This window comes from Trichomycterus rosablanca, chromosome 20, assembly GCF_030014385.1.
Source record: "Trichomycterus rosablanca isolate fTriRos1 chromosome 20, fTriRos1.hap1, whole genome shotgun sequence".
Classification (NCBI taxonomy): Eukaryota; Metazoa; Chordata; class Actinopteri; order Siluriformes; family Trichomycteridae; genus Trichomycterus; species Trichomycterus rosablanca.
The window spans coordinates 13,834,770-13,853,263 of record NC_086007.1 but is presented as its reverse complement, the minus strand read 5'-3'; the positions used below and the strand labels follow the sequence as shown (position 1 = coordinate 13,853,263).

Sequence of the window (18,494 nt, the reverse complement as noted above, 5' to 3'; positions counted from 1 at the left end):
ACGATCATATTGTAGGAAAGACGCGGAGGTGAAGCGCTTTAGCTCCTGCCCTGTCCACTGCACAAATCTAACTATCTCACACAGTCCTTCCTGCTTTGCTCCCAGCACTAATCAACCAAGCCCCCTTGATTGCTGATTTTACGCTTTCTGGACCAATTGTGAGCCTCTATAGGCGTGGTTTTGACAGCTCCGGCCAGGCCCAAAGAGAGGGGGTGGACAAGAAGGTGTCGGAAGCATTAGCAGTAAGAAAACATGTCAACAGAATAAAATATTAACCAATGACAGAAAAGCAGGGGAACTCCCTCCCCCATGTCGGAGCCGGGCGGGTAGGCGCTTATTCCTCAGGCTCTATACTGACACACCAGCCCGGTCAGCTTTGCGCTTTATAATCGCCATAAGATTGTAGCAAGCTTGCATATAATACACCGGAAAAATTTGAAAAATCAACACATTAAGGTTAACAAGTGCGCTCTTATTTATTTAGTCTGAATACACAAAAACTATCTGAAATTACGCGAATTTAAAAGTGACACAAACAACACAACAGCCAAACATTTAAGCCAAGAGGAGTCGTGTCTTTTTAAAGTTTTACCAACATGTTATTGTAATATAGTCTATACACAAAACAATACAGGTGCATCATAATGACACGTATATATAAAAATGAAAGTACATTCATTCACGCCGAATATCTAGATACACAAGAATTAGTCTATTATCTAATCGCTGACATTGTGGGAGGAACAAAACCCTATAAATCGGACGCTGGCACTTTAAACGGAGTCCCGGCTCCGGAGAAGCGCAAGCCCTAACGCAAGACAAACGAAGGAATATGGAGACGTTGTCACGTTGTTTTGGTGAGTGTTTTTTGTTTATTTTTATTGATGCTAACCTGCTTTACATAAATAAATGAAATGAAATGACAATATATATATATATATATATATATATATATATATATATATATATATATATATATATATATATATATATAGTATAGTTTTATACACACACACGTATATATATATTTATATATATATATATTTTTTTTTTATCTATATCAATAGTACGGATTTTTACGTTTATGGAAAAGTAGTTCACAAAGTTAAGATACTTGCTGCAGGCTGCGCAACGCAATTTAAGAGCAATGCGATGGTGGACGGTGGATTTAATTGGATATGGTGTGTTGAACAGTCGCTTGGCGCCAGACGGATGATGGGCCGCAATAAGAAATGTTCATTGTGATATCGACCTTAACCACTCCAACTGCAAGCTACTAAAACCTGTAGTTTCCCAGTGTTTCACAAACGGTTACATCAGAAATCAACAAACTGATTCTACTTTCGCACTTCTAAGCGTAATATCTGCAGGAGTGCGGAGAACTGCGTTTCACATTAACCCTTTAGTGCCCTATTAGCCTGTACACACACACACACACACACACACACACACACACACAAACACAAGCGCCACAGTTATCCATGCAAATCACAATCTAAAGACAAGAATGTTATAAAATGACTGTATAATGCACTATATGTAAATGTGTTTACATATAGTGTATGTCAAAATAATATTCATTAATATGTAGTGCATGTTATATTATCATGCCTTGTCTAAAATAGTGTAAAACAGTTTAAAAATACATATACACTTTAATAGATATTATCTATGGATTTTTTTTTATAGAAGTTGAATCTGATTATGGTAGCAACGTATAGCATGACGGTTAAATATGCACTCTATTAATCCCTTGATGTCTGTTTACATTTAATATTACAACTAACTCGTGTACAGATTTTTCTGTTGATGTTAAATTGTGTATACATTTTGCCCCCTTCCCGTGTGTGTGTGCGTGCAATGCATTTATTTATACAATGTGTTTACACGTACAGTTGTTGATATGCTATGTTTTGCAAACGTATTTACAACATAGAAAATACACAATATAGTGTATATTTAATTCATATTTACTAATGTTTAACTAAGTCAAGTGCCCCCAAAGTCTCTAAAGTATCTTAGACACTTGTTGCTAAAACGCAGCATTTAGAGTCGCATACAAACGTGGTATGAAATAAATAATAAATTAGACCGACCAAAATATTAAACACGGTTCAAAATAGTATTAAATGGAATCTATACTTAAAATAACATATTTTTATCTATTACACCAATATTAACTGTTTACAACTAAAAGAAAAACAATGAGTAAGTTCAGTTTTGGCAAATGTCTGTTATTGAATCTATATTGTGCCTAAATTGAGAAATCATAAAAGGTTAATGTTTTCCAAAATAATCTGACTAACGTTCAATTTAGGTAAAAACTAATGTAAATGTAATAAAACTTTTTTAAGCATCCATTTAATTAAAAGCGTGCTCCAATATATTCTGCTTCTGAATTTTGTGCTTAGTGCAAACAAAGTAAAAAAAAAAAGGCTGTTTCATGCAGTTTGCAGTAGAATCCTCTTAGTTGTTTGAGGTCTTTTATGAAGAACCCTATCTTTTATTCACCTCAACTTCTTTATCTTACACTGGTTGGATTCGGCGTCACCACTGTGATTTGTTCATTAGACTGTGTCTCTGCTGAAGTGTTTATAGGCTAAAGGGAGCCGCTGACTTGCCCTAATCAATAGTTTATGTTTGATCTGTGGTCTTAAACTGCGACACAAAGCGATTACAAGTGGAAAGAGATTAACCACACATGGGAATGGTAATGGTTTTCCATGTACATACTTAAGGAACTAATCACATCAACAGAATCACTACAATTACGTCCGATTTATTTTTCCTAGGGCCTGAATCCTCACCGACACACATCCAGCCCGACGAGAATGTAATCAAGCGCTGAGCCATTATCACACATGAGTTCAGAGTTGTTCATGCTGGAAACTCCACACAGCCACTGGTTACAGCTCAATCTGCGTCGGCACACACAGCACGATCTGAATTACAGCTTCTAGTACTGGGAAAAAAGATTTACTCAAAAGAAAGTATACTATAGTTGCTACAGTATACCATGGTGACTGGATAGATAGATAGATAGATAGATAGATAGATAGATAGATAGATAGATAGATAGATAGATAGATAGATAGATAGATAGATAGATAGATAGATAGATAGATAGATAGATAGATAGATAGATAGATAGATAGATAGATACTTTATTGATCCTTTGCAGGGAATGTCTTTGTTACAGCAGCTCACATCAGACAACAAACAACTTCTTGCATACATACAACATTCACTAACAGTATAAAAAACAAGCAATAAAAATTCACAGTATGATTCTATATACATGTAAACACTATTTTTATGATGCATGCATAGCATACAAAATATAAAAGGTAGTGAACAATGATTTCACCTTTTATTTTTACTACATAAATAAAGGTATATTCACCTTGTTTGCTCGTGTCAGGCTTTGTGTGTTTTGAGTGAAATTCTGTACTGACTCTACAGTAAAACACTAAATAAACACAATTAAATATCGGTATAGGCAATATAATGTACTGTATACTATGGTCATTTAAATGGATGCCGTTGTCCATTTACAACTGCAATAGCATTAATCTATATTTTAATGTTTATTATATTATTATTACTGTTTTCTTTTGTAACCCTGGGAAGACAAGCCATTACTTGTGTTAAGCACTATTTTCTGGAATCAAAATGTCCATCAGTCAGTATTATGCATTATATAGCCTAATTGTGAAGATACTGTTTCCATGCAACAAATTGATCTGTATTGTACAACTGATTTGGCATTTCTTTCTTGTGTTGGTTGTAAAGATCTTCAAAATTCCTAAATGCCGAAATGTTACATACTGCACCTTTAATCTCTAAGCCATCTCTAGTCGAACCTCAGCATCATCTCCCTTACTATATTTAGCCGCTAGACTGAGGCATTGGCGCCAGACCGTTTAAGACCTGTCAAAGTCCCTCATATTTCCCCGTGTCACATGGACAGCACCGGCCAACAGCAGCACCCACTCCTCCCTTCTCTTCTCTCATATCCTCTCTTCTTTTCTCTATGCTCAGCTCGTTTTCATTCAACCCATCCATGCGTATACATCTCCACGTTTCCTTATCGTAACTTAAAGGCACTGCTTTAACAGCAGTTTAACAATAAAGGTTTGAAGAAATCAGTACTGTTTGTAAGCTGCTCTAGTGTGACAGTGGCAATTGAAATAGTATAATAAACAAATCTCAATCTTTTACTATTCACCGAACACACTAAAATGCAGAAATGCATTTAGAAGCTAATTCGTTTATTAAATAAATACAGTACATCTGTAGGCACCACGGTAGACATGCCAATATTAATCGTTTAGAGGCTTACAGAAGTTTTTCATTTGTGTGCATATTTCTGTTATTTATTACATTATTTATTATGAAACACACTGAAAGTCCTTGAAGTCCACTTCAGTGCCCATAGTTTGAAAATGTACTCTGAAATTGTCTATACTTTACACAATACGATTCTCCTGTGAATAATCCTTGGACATGTTATTTTTGGAGAATATATTTAGATGTTTTTCAATATTCAGTAAATCATTTTTATTAGTTTAAGTAAAATGTGTTGAATACAAGCATAAATCGCATTTTTCTTTCAAAATGTTTTAAGGTGTAAAATTAAAATGTTTCATTTCATAGTGAACGACTTGGGCCCTTGATTTATAAGGCACAACAAACAAACAAAATGCTGATTAAACGTCAGCTATAAAGTGCGCAAATGTTTTAAAAACGTTCGGAGAGGCACAAATACAAGGGCTACATTAACATTCATTTCGTTTACCCATGCTTTGTACTTTTGACAGTACATTTTCACAGGTAACAGATGGGGGCGCTCTATTGACCCTTGGGAACGTGTGATGGCTTAACCAGTGGCACCACAACATCCTATCATCACCAAACGCGATCTCTTTCTGGATCCAGGCAGATAGTGACATTTTTGACATTATGATCATATTTAAATTGAACGGCAAGACATTACATAAATAGTTTTTTAGGAAACAGGAAAATGCAACTTTTAATATTAATGTGAATTGTATTTTAATTACATTTAATGACAGATGTATTTATCAAATAAGATAGAGCTAAATTTAGGCCCGGAATGATAATGCTGATGCCAATAATATGGGCAAACTGAATTACACAGAAGTTGTACATTAATGAGTTTGGTATATGTAGGCCTATTGTTTTTAAATTACACTATGCAGAGTAAATATTAAAGGCTTCTCTTATTAAATCAATAGCACGGTTCAATCAAAATGAAATCAAATCAAATCAAGGTTTATTTGTCACATACATAGTCATACACAGTACAGCTGGCAGTGAAATGCTTTAGTGACTGCTCAGCCACAGCAATTACAAAAACTACAAATAGTCAAATATATATTATACAAAAAATATAGAAATGTTTTTAAATGTAAAGTGTAAAAACACGAAAAAAAAAAAAGAAAAATTAACAATATAATTTAAAAAGAGCAATTTAAAGTGAACAAGTGAGAGGTTCAGATCTGGGTGCAATAATTTAGACCCTAAATACAGAGTTTAAATATGTCAGATCTAATAGGCTTAATAAGCAATCGTGTACTCTAATCACATTTTACTTTTCTCTAGTGTTCAAGCCTTTTTTCAGCATACACTGCATGAAACGCTACTCATGTTTTTTGTTCTTTACAAGCCATGTACTTGATGTTATTCCGATTACGATATAGTGTACCCATTCAACACCATTCAACAACTTTTAATGAAATGCACAATTGCTGTTTATTTTCCGAATTACAAATGTATAGTACGTAATGTTAAGATTTTTATATTTTAATTTGTTCACTAAAACTTAAAAGTGCCATGTTTAAGTCTGTTTTTTTACTTACATTTAACAAAACATAATTTGACCATGGGTGTCCATTTATTTTTATTTTATTTTATTTTTTAATTTTTTTAATTTTTTAATTTTTTGGGCGAAAAACGGAATATAAATGTAGGAAAGACTGACATCATGCAAAATAATATAAAAAAACCCGCATTGTGTGTGTTTTTTAATTGTACTGAAATAGTTATTGAGTTAAACAAGTGAATTAAAGTTATATTGCTTATAAGCTTCCCACATTCATTGTGCACAAATGCCTTTTTTAAATAATGTAAATAATACATATTAAATTGTATTACAATATTGCTTTATGTAAACATTTTATTTTCAGGCATTTTTACAGTTTTTACAGTCCTTGAAAATAGTTTGAAGTTTATGTACCGTGTCACGTTTTATCGTCTCCCTAGCATGTTAAATTAAAAATAAATAAGCACAACTGTTTAAAAGGGTGTTTTTACCTTATTTTCAATATAAAAATCAACAAAACGTGAAATATGACGAGGGGTGTCCAAACGTTCGAATAAGACTGTTTATATGATTAAAAATAATCATACAAAAACCCCCCAAAAAATTATTGTTTACAATAGTGTACTTCATGCATGTGTGGTCAAGCAACCTGACCTTTTATGAATGGTTAAATCCTTTTAAAAACAATTTATAAAACTATTAAAGCTATAAAAGAAAGAACTACGTGAAAAATGCTAATGAACTATAATATTTTAGAAATGTAAGTATAGTACATAGTATGTTAAAAAATTTAAATTAATAACTAGCCATTTCTAAACTTTTTCTAAACTTGTCACTGATAAGTACAGAGTGGTTGTAAGCAACTTTGCGCATGCTATAATAAAAAAGATATTGCCCTTTACTGTCCACTTTATATAGAAGCACAAATAATAAACGCTTTTGTGAATAGTGCTTGCTTCGTTCCACACCTGGTAATTTCTGCTACACCTTCGCTGCTCTGCACAGGTGAGTTAATCTAAAGACTAAATGAAAAACAGTGGCGGGTTCCAGCGGAACCGCAGCGCGATTTATCACACCAGGTCTAGAATCCAAATCCGCACTAGGCTGAATGGATCTGAATTATGCGCATAACCTTTATCTTAATGGCAGTTAATAGACTATAAAACACACCTAAGTCTATTTATATGTATTTGCCTTTATGTCCAGTCATATAATTATTCATAATCAGGTATTTGCGAAGTTCTTTTAATTCTACATGAACTCTTCGACAGGTGATGTTAGTATAATCCAGTAATAGACGCCTTTAAGAAGATGTTTATTAATCAGTTTTCATTATTTAGTTCAAAGTTCTTTGTCTATGTTGCAAATATAATAAAGACCACGATCGAATATTTATCAGAACGCGTTCGTTTTAATTGAGTAAAAGAATTAATGCATAATAAAACAAGGTCAAATGTTTCTAAAACAAAAGAAGCAAGTGAATTGTTTTAATTGACAAGTGATAGACTTACAAGTGGTACAAATGCACACTTTGTGATTTGTTGTTTTATTTTCAGACAGCCTGTGTAGCATTTGTAAATTAAAGGTTTTAGGAAGAGGTTTAAGGAAGAGAGCAGGACTGGTTTTTATTTGAAAGCTTCAACTAGGCCTTAGATTATGTCAAAAACTATTTTTAATTCTGGAATTCGGGATGACTGTGCTTGAGTACTTAAGTAAGATATCAGAGTGTGAAGCACCAGGGGAGAGGAGAGGAACCCACCAACTCTGGCTGACTGATTTGATTCAGTGTGCGACTCGTTTCCATTAATGCTTGGTTAGCTCTGAGTTCAGCTGGTAGATGGTGGACAGACAGATCGCACTTACATTTGAACACGTGTTCCTCAATGTCTGCTGCTCATCCTTTCAATCCTTTCAATTCAGTTTTAGCACTATACAGGTGTACACAAACAAGTATCTGAAAGGCTAGTAACTACAATATCTTAAGGATATGAGATCCAAGCTTCTACTTTTTAAATAAGGGAGCTCCACTGAATCCTGTAAGTACAATTGATCTATGCATAATATATAATAAAAATAATATATATATAGAATAAAATAAATTTGATATAAAGTCACCATAGATCAGTGACATGTAATGTTCTTTTATCTGTATCAGATGTTTTGTTGATTCGCCACAATAAAGTTTAGTGTCATTCTATTTGTTTGTTTCTGATGTTATTTGTCTGGAAGTCAAATTATATATTATCATTGCAGTATCAGTGCAACTTTTCGGCTGATTCTGATTCATTACACACACTTACTACAAAACATAATTGTCGTTTATTACTTATCACTTATCAGTGTTTACATAAAACAGAACTAGACCACAATGCAATGTAACTTTAATCTGCTGAATAAGAAATACATTGTGCTAATAATTAAAGCTCCTGTTATAATAATAAAAGCCTGATAGTTTTATTTTACATACAAATGAACTCAAGATTAATGGCTGTTTACCTGTTGAGGGTTGTTGAATTAAGCAAACACCATAACAAGCTATAAAAATTGCTGTGAAAATGAATGTAACTATTTATTGCTGTCTGTTTTACAGCTGTACACTTGCGCTAAGAAATATATATGTTGTGTAGTTTACACAAGAACACTTCACAATCTTACCATCACTATGCTCTGTAACTCAAAGCAGAAACCAGGTTCCTTTTTAATGCATCTTTTGAACAATTTCCTTTCGTGCTCACCTTTGGCTTATTTATTTGGGGTCTACACTCTTCTGTAAACAACATTGAATAAAACATGTTTAAAAAAATAAACACATTAAAACACAAATGATACAAATGCCAGATAAATTATGTAATTGTTGAAATAAAATGAATCAGTTTAATTAATACAGGAAATAATTTCAGCTGTGACATCAAAGACTTACAAGATCATATATTTTGTAAGTATATTGCAACGTGTAGCAATTTAATTACAATATGCTTTTTGTCCTCGCTGTGCAGCCTTACATCACCTAACAGCCATTTAATTGTAAATGATAATGCACAAATCTTCCTTTTAAGTAAACGGACACAAAGAAACACAGATTTGACAGATCATTTCAACTGCATGGATTTATATTCAACAATCAGAAATTCATTGTATTTAAGAAGCATAATACAGTTTATTAAAAAGCATATGCAATGCATTCATGAAAGTACAGCCAGGCCTATACCGGCCTTTGTAAATCATTTAGTGAGCAAGGGGAACAATTTCTTCTGGTCACATGCACTACAGTTTTGCTTCATGTTGCCTGAGCCAACCAAAACAGCTTTCATTAAGCTGCAAGCTGAGCTCAAAGCCATTCCAGCAAAGCCTCATCAATATCACTACACTGTTTTTATATCCTGTCATGTCCTGTCTCATCCAGTTCAACAGAATATTTCTTATTCAGAGAAAGTCAAGGATAAAACTGATGTGTGCATGTGTTCAGAGAGAGAACTCAAATACATCGAGCTTTTCAAGCAAAGATTACAAATATAAACACAAGTAAAAGATAAACATTTTAATCACCTCTTTGTAAGATACAGCCTTGTATTTATCAATACATTTAAAAAAGCTAAGGTCAAGTGAAAACAAGTTAACACATCATTTGTTTGGGGTAATTTATGTCAGTTTGATGTGCAATTTAATGTATTATCTAAATGTAACATATTAGAAAAAGACATAATATGAAAATGTGCCATACCATCTGTAAATGTGACATTTTATGTATATTATTGTGTTAAATTCTGTAATAAACAGTAACCATGCATGAATATGTGTAACAGTTGTCTGTTATTGTCAAAACATGAATGTGATCGAGGCATCCAAACTTTTGCATAAAGATACATTGAATACATTGCAAAAACACATCGAATGGAATTATTACAGTAAAGTCAAAATAAAAATCAAATATACAAAACAATTGTGTTTTTTCTTTATTTATAGAATGTGAATATATAGTATCTTAGTTTTAGTAATCATTATCATAAATGGCAATCACAGCAAGTCAGGTTTAACATGTTCTTTGTATATAGCAGCCAAAATAGATGAAAAATAGTTTTTGTCTTGTTTTATGCAAAAAGGGATGATTATGTTTTTACTGTATGTTTAACACAATGGAAGTAAACACAACACAAAAGCATTTAAATTTACATTTAAAAGGGAAGTATGCATATTAATCTAAAACACAATTATAAATGCAGTCAATAATATCAGATTGTTTTGTCAGATCGTTTAAAAGGGACTGAAGGAACATCTGGGTAAATGTAATAACTCATAACCTCCCACTTCAGTTTGAAATCAGTCCAGACACACATAACATGCTGTGAATAAACATCCATGAAGCTCCAATATGAATACACACCAGCATCCAGTGTTGATGTTAGCACATGCATGCACATGGCTATGCACGCAGACTTCTGCACTTTATATTCATGAATGTCCCATTTAAAAGAAGAGACAATTGGCAGCTGAAAGTATTAACAACCAAAGCTAAACACAAGTATGAATCAGATCAGGTGAGACATTGAGTGAAACACCTGCATGCTGGTCTTGTCCCGATTTGCAGCTTAACGTGGAAGGATTTTCATTATTCATCACTAAAGGGTTGAGTGAAATCATATGCCAACACTGACAGCACAAAATTAATCTGGACATTACTGAAGAAGGTTTGGCTCCTGTAATAAGGAAGGGGGACAAAGTGAGAGGATGGAAAGGAAGCAGAAAGGCTTTAAGGGAAGCCTGTGGGGTAGAGGCTGAGTGGCTGGTTCTCGTTGGTGGGGAGAGGAGACCGGTAACCTTCAAAGTTACGAGGAATGCTGCCGCTGGTGGAGCCCGAGCTGTTGCTCAGTGTCTCGATACTCCCCTCTCTCTGCAGTTCAGCTGCACCAAACAACCACATGGAAACCCAAGAAAACAGAAGAAAAGAAAGAAAATAATGATTAGAGGAAAGTTAGTGACTGCATATACAAATAAGTGCAATTACAATGAAAGGTAAAAATGCTGGACAAACTTTTAATGCCATGTAAGCCCCGTCTCAACATTAAACAATGACAGCGTCTCAAAATTTTAGATCAGCTTTAAATGACAAGACAGACTTATCAAATGTTGAGACAAGACCAACTCAACAAATGTCAATGAATTCTTTGTAATAATAATAATAATAATAATAAATAAAAGTGGATAAAGAAAATGGATTTATATTCAACAATCAGAAATTCATTGTATTTAAGAAGCATAATACAGTTTATTAAAAAGCATGTGCAATGCATTCATGAAAGTACAGCCAGGCCTATACCGGCCTTTGTAAATCATTTAGTGAGCAAGGGGAACAATTTCTTCTGGTCACATGCACTACAGTTTTGCTTTAACAAAAAAAAATCAGTTTCCATTTTTAATATTATTTACAATTTTAAATGCATTTCTTGGCATATATACGTACATATATACAGTACAATAAAATTATTTTTCTGCATATTCCTGCATTGGATAAGGGGCCTTGCTCAAGAGCACAACAGAAGCTTTTTTAGCCAGGATTCAAACCAGCAACCTTTTAATTGATAGCCCAAAGCTCTACCCATTGAGCTAGCACTGTCACTTTTAATAGTAGATGATACCTGTTTGGGTAAATCCAGTAATATTATTAATATTCTGTTTATGTTTATCTAAAATTGACACTATTTTTTGTGTATTATATGCATTTTTCCTTTTTAACATGTCAATATTTGATCAGTTATTAATAATTAATCATACATGTTCTGAAAACTGCCTGCTGTCTTTTTACACAGCCTTCAAATTTCACAACTAGAAGTGAAAACTGCTGTTTTTTTTTTTACTTGAATGCTTGTACATGACTATAGAACTAATATATTTAAATGCAGTTTCAAGAATATTTTCTTTGTTAACTCAATTTCTATGTACATACTCTCTAATTCTCAACAAATAAAGAAATGTTCTAATGAAACATTTATAAACTACAATCATGTGTTGATGTGTACGTAGATGTGTAAAATAATGATGATAGAGGATAAGTGGCACATTGAGTGCTAAAATAAACAACATTTCAGTAGAGACTGTAGAATCTTCAGTGTTTACCCAAGGAACGTGCATAGTTCTTGTATTTTTTTGAAAACTGCAATGAGCTGCATTCAAAACAACAAGTTGTGAAGCGTAACTTCTAAATTAGAAAGGGAAATAAGCACACATCACTCGCAGACACATTTGTAAATGCTGTAAAACTAGGTACACCTATCTGGCACGTACATTGGTTGTTTATTTTACAGGCTACACCTAACATACAGCTGATATTTGTGGGCACACATTTACTAAAAAAGCCTGTCAGTTGCTCTACATTTTGTCACCCCCTCTACCCCAATTATCATCAGAAAAGGACATTTGTATGACCTCTGTTATCCAGATGATGTTTGGATGGTGGAACTTCTTCAGCACTGCAATGGCACTAACATGGTAATGACATGGTAGTGTGATCTTCTTGTAAAAGAACATCAGGTGCAGCAGTGTTGGTAGGATCTTTAAACACCTCAATGTAATTGCTGAGAGTAAATTAGTGTTCCAATAACCAACAAAAAATGTCCAATGATAAAATACTTTAGTAAGATTAATGCCCCAAAAATGCTCTAGTCTTACAACAACACCACCTACAACAAGTTCTAACAGTGTGTGTGTGTGTGTTCCTTTAAGAAGGTCAAAAAGCGTAAAGTGTAGTTAAAATGCCATCACCACTGCTGCACTATGACACACTTATACCAGAATAACACACACTACCATGTCATTATGCTGTTAGTATCACTGCAGTGCTGAGAATAATCCACCACCCAAACATCATCTGGTCAGTGGGGATTTGATGATGGTCCATTTACACTGTACAGAGCAACAGATAGGCAACTGTCAGTAATTGTTTACCTACACATCTTATTTGTACAGTAAGTATAGATTATAAAATAATTGATGAATGTATGTACCAGAAAGGCGCACCTAATAAAGTCCTCAGTGAAAGTATATATACTCATGTAATCATTTAGCAAAACATAATACCAGCAGAAAATCCTTACTCTGATTATGTTTACACTCCAGATTTGTGTGGAGGATTGTGTGTATGCAGTTAAAACCATATTTATAAGCACATCATTCCATACAAGAACAACTAAATAAATGAATACATTTAAAATCGTTGTTTTGAGATCACTAATCACTTAAAATAAAGAGCTTAAACACAAGTTGTGTAACACGTCTGGATTTGCAATGATTAGCAATTGATGGTTTTTATATTTTATTTCTATATAAACCTATTATGAACAGAATAATACTCGGTATAGAGATGCATATACCGTATATGACAATATATCAACTTTAGGTTCAGCAAACCAGTTTTCTTTTTTCTTGATTAATTGAATAAATTGAAATGTCTACATAAATATGTCAAAAACGCTAGTTTGAAGTGAATTTAGGGAAGGATGGCAGGTTGGTGTGGCCTCCTGACCCAAGCGGCAGGTTGAGAAGGAAGTAAGGCTTCGGCTGGCCACATTCCTCGAGTGATATGTGCTCAGCAGGGAGGACAGTAGGGTGTGTGTTTGCTTTGGTGAGAGTGCACGGTGCACATAACCCCATGACAAGAACTCGTAAATCCCCCACTGCAACCTCAAAGTGAAGGAAACGTGCCAGTGACGTGACTGTAACATGGGTTTTCCTCACTCATATAATGCAGGCCCTCTACACTGCACATATATAATCATACACACACTCATACTTTCTGTCTTCAATAAGCACCAGCTCTGTTCTGCCCTGCAACCTGCGAGCAATCAGACTGAAGATGCAGCAGGTTAACATCCAGTCTCGGGGATGGTCGACAGAGACCATGTGCACCACAGACCGAGAAGGAGTTTCCAAAGAAGTAAATAATACTGTCATAAAGGCCTGACATACCTTCAGGGTCTACAAAATCCTCACTTTACACACTATAGGCCTCACATTTATGTTTAAGACCATCACATACACAAGAGATGAGCAAAATAACTCATTTAAGCATTAATTAATTTATTCTAAATTAATAAATGGCCAAAAGTATGCGGACAACAAACCAACTAGTTGGACACCTCATTTTAAAATCACTATTATTATTATGAAGGCATGAAAAGACCTGGCCTACAACATTTAATTAATCCCAAAGGAGTTCAGTAGAGTTGAGGTGAGGACTCTGAACACTGAAGTTTCTCCACATCAAACCATGTCTTTATACATCTCACTTTGTGTACTTGCATACTGAAACTTTTGCATACTGAAACTTTTGAATATTTTTTAAATAATTCATCCACATAATTGATTGTATATACATGTAAGCAATGGGTGTGGCTAAAATACCTACATTTGGATGTGTACTATTAGGACAATGATGTTAGCCCACTACCACTGGGATCCGGGTTTCGAATCCCCAGTGATGCTATATCAACCGGTCGGGCGTCTACATACAGACATGACTGACCATGTATTGAGAAGCTTATGAACAAGGTTCAACGACGGATTGGTATCCTGTCTGGGTTGTGTTACTGTGTTACATCCAGTGATTCCAGACAAGCTGGACCCATCATGACCCTGACTAGGATGGTGGTAAAATGACAATTCATAAATCAATGAATGAATGTATTTTGCAGAAGTGTTAAGTACCTATACACAATAAAAAAAAAAAAAAAAAACCTGTTAAATAGACTTATTTATTAATGCTTTAAATTGACATCTAGATGTGAGTGAGTAAGTGAATGTTTGTGTAAGCTGTGCCCCTCAATGAATTGGTGCCCTTGCACTCACTGTTTACAGGTTCTGCAGATCGATGGGACAACTTTGAGAATAAGTAAATGAATAAAAACTTGAAACTATCAAAAACAGTGAACAGTAATGTTACACTATTTCTCATAACCCGATGCATTCAGCAAAGACAATCATGAAGGGCAAAATAAATCACACAAAGATCAAAACATTTTCTGATTCATTTTGAATGATTTAACCATCCTCAAATTTTGATTCATGCTAAAATATGTTTTAAACAATACACAAAAGTCACAAATAGGTTTTTTTCACTAAATACTATTAACACCTTAAACAATACCACATAAGACTCGTAGAACCAGCACACAATACACCACATGCCCTATTGAGCTCTAAAGCTTAATAAAACTCCCAAAGTAAAATAATATGCAGAAAGCAGGGCTATTTCAATAGTTGGAAGTATTATAAATGTGCATAAATACTAATATTTGTATAATTTATATAATATTATTATATATTTACAGGACAAAATGCTTAATTCTCAATTGATAGTAGTAATCTAAAACCAGGAGAAACACTATGCATATGGTCGACAGGAGTGGGAAAAAGGTTTTGTCTTATACACAGCTAATTGTATATTTTATCAATTCACATAAACACACTTTTAGACATCCAACTGCTATTATAAAACTATGGCAAATAATAATAATGGTCATTCTTTATTTTATTTTATTGTTTTGAGAAAAGGTTCACAGATTCAGTGAGCAATGCATGTAAATACTCAAGGTCATTTGAACCTTGTTTGAAACCATGGATGAGCCCTGAAGTGTCTAATTTGTATAACAAATGTTTGAACTGATGAAAAATTTCCATTTGTGACTTCTAGGACTGCTGGATTAGTCCTAGGTAAATCCTAGATTCATATACAACATAACTACAGTCTGATTTATGTTTCACTGTGTCAAATTAATAGTCATTAGTTTTAAAAGCACTGTTCTCTTCAAGTTTTATAATAGACAAATATTTATATTACCAGAGATGGATAAATAACAGAATGTAGGTGCTCAAAAATCCAACAAGGCAACCTGACAGTGGTTGAACTTATCTACTAAATCCAACCATGCACCAACATTAATAATAATAAAAAAAATCATTATTTTGCAGTTCTCACATGGTAAAGGGTGGATCAGAAAAACAGGGTTTATACTTTATTATTACGTAGTTTCCAACCCCTCCCTTTTTGACTCAATTGGAAAGGCTTTCCATAAGACTTGGGTCTGTGAAAATTTGTGCACAATGCATTAAAAGAGCATTTGTAAGGTTAAGCAATGGCATTGCATAAGAACGCCTGGCTTGTTTTACGTCATCCCAAAGATGTAAAATAGAATTTAGGTAACATGTTAAAAATAGGGCACAGGACAGTGGACCAAACTGTTGCCTTAAATTTGGAAACATAAGTATTTTATATAATTATTTTATGCAGCCATTGCCAATGGATGTAGCTGATAATCCTAAACTGAAATGAACTGGAAAAAAACCTTTTATTTTTACCTTTTGTGTTTTTCTTTATTTGTTTTCATTAAAGTTTAAAAAGAAAATCATTTTAAACTTTAAAATAAACTAAAACACACCCTTAGGTGTTCTTATCATTTATCATTTTCTCCAATCTTGTACTTCATAAGGTAAATACACCACCCCGTTACATATAAACATCCTGCTCTCTTTCATACCCGGACAATTGTGTCCATAGCAACCTGAGATTAGTGAAAATCACTTCTTTAAATGACTATTGTACATGTTTATGCTTTTGTCTTTACACTTAGTTTAAAAAAAAACTGAACTTAAAAAGTACCAGTGTATTTGCATGTGTATTTGTACTTTGACTAGACTGAATTTGTCTACTTGGTTCACCTCTGGTTATTGCAAATACACTGTGCATGCAAACAAAGTGACCAAGGCCCAGCGTATGGTGCTGTCGAAAGTCTAGTTCTAAAGTGTACTGTAGTACAAGGGGAAAAACAATCTAACAAAATATATCTTCACCATTGTCTGGACTGTTTCCATACAGAACTTATGTGTTTGGGTTATGTGTATGTACAAGGCAGAAGTTGCATTGCGTCTGGGTTACAGGTTAAAGTTTTGTTACGTGACGACCTGAAGATGTGCAGGTCATGCAGAAGCAAAGGCTAGGTGAAAAGCAAGAGTCAGAGAGCCAGCATGGAGCCACAGAATGGCTCCTTCTGATTTAGAACATACTGCTGCAGCTGGGGGCTTGCGGTGGCCAAGAAAGATTGAGTTGCGCATTAGGAAGAAACGAAACGGGGATCAAAGTAAACAAAAAGCCCTTAATCAGGCTGCTGGGTCTCAGCAAATGGCAGGGAGAGAGTCTGCCTAATTTGTGAGCGCAGTATCAAAGAGAGAGAGATATGGCGCGAGTGAGCAAGCGAGAGAGTGGTGGAGAGGGGGATGAAGGTTGTAACCCACACCAATACTATACTTATCCCAAATGATTGTTGTTTTTTTTTTTTTTTTTTTTAACTTTAATCTTATTGTGGCAGCAGCTGGCACTGGTTAGCACTCTCACATCATACCAGGACAATGATGCCATGGATTTTAAGAGATGGGCAAAAAACTGAATAAATGAGTGCAGATCCTGTCTAAAGGGCATTTCACTGACATGGTTTGGGTCCACTTGTCACATTCAAGAAAAGGGGTCAATGCAAATCAACACAAATGGATTCCAAATGATCATCTGATGAATATGATGGGATATTTTATCAAAATAAAAGTGGCTTTCTCCAGGATAATAATTCCCATATTTACAGGACATGAGGGGAAGCTAAATTATTTAATAAATATGAAATACATGCTTTGCAGGCACAATATTTTACCCAGTTAAAGATGTATGTGAGATGCCAAGGTGCATTGTAGCTGTGCTGGTGGTTTGAAGTGGTTAACGCCTCACTAAAACACTTTTTGTTGGTTATCCCTCCATTTCTTAACCAATCTGTAAATATAAGTAACAGCACTTTGAAGATTTAAGGTAAGAACCAGCGACACTCTGGCACCAGCAGCAACATACAACCTAAAGAGGCATTGACGCTTACTAATAAGAAAAAAAGTCTCCATATTTTACCCTCATTAAAGAACGCATTCAGCGCTGGACAGGTAAAGGTGGCGGGACCCTTCTGCACCCACTGCGGCCCGCTTTCAATTACACCTAATGAAAACCTAGTGTAACCCGCAGTGCCCTAACGCACTCCATCCTGCAGCTCGCAAGCCTGCCAAGGGCACATTTCTCATTTTCTCATTAGACGCAGAGCCATGCTGACTGAGAGGAGATAACGCCATTGCTGCAGGGTTTCTGAGATCACTGCACATGAACTTTAAGTGGGGAAACATCTACATGTATGCAGGACTGGAGCCAGCTCCTGTTTTGAAGTACCAAAAAGGGCAGAAGGTCAACAAAAAGGAGAAAGTGACATAATATAAATAAACCTAAAACAAATAAAAGAAAATCCATACTCCAAAAAAAAGTCTACGGTGGACAATAACGCAGACAGCGTCTGCCTGTGCTGTGCCTGACTGAACACACAACAGTGTGATAAGTGCCCGGCCCTCCCCACTCAGCATGTAGGGTGCTCGTGTACTTGAAAGTATATTCGTGTTATTTTCAAACCAAACCAGACTGCTGAAGCATTAGCACCGAAGTGAAAACAGCCCTAATTACAAATAGCCAACATTTTTCATTATTTTCTCCCAGACTACATTAGCTAGTTATGGGGGAATGAAACCCATTTGGGAGAATAAATGTAAATGAAGCACATATGACAATCCATATCGCTTTTATCAG

The 18,494-nt window shown here is 34.6% G+C and overlaps 1 protein-coding gene across 2 annotated transcripts in view; it reads right to left on the bottom strand.

The window, feature by feature from the left end:
* Positions 1-8,688: 8,688 nt before the first annotated feature.
* Positions 8,689-18,494, bottom strand: part of bcas3 (BCAS3 microtubule associated cell migration factor) — a 409,318-nt gene continuing 399,512 nt past the window's right edge. For both annotated transcript variants that reach the window (XM_063016958.1, XM_063016959.1), the window contains exon 24: positions 8,689-10,744. In XM_063016958.1, the coding sequence (XP_062873028.1) occupies positions 10,593-10,744 (152 nt within the window). In that variant the 3' untranslated portion in view covers positions 8,689-10,592. The remainder of the gene's footprint in view (positions 10,745-18,494) is intronic.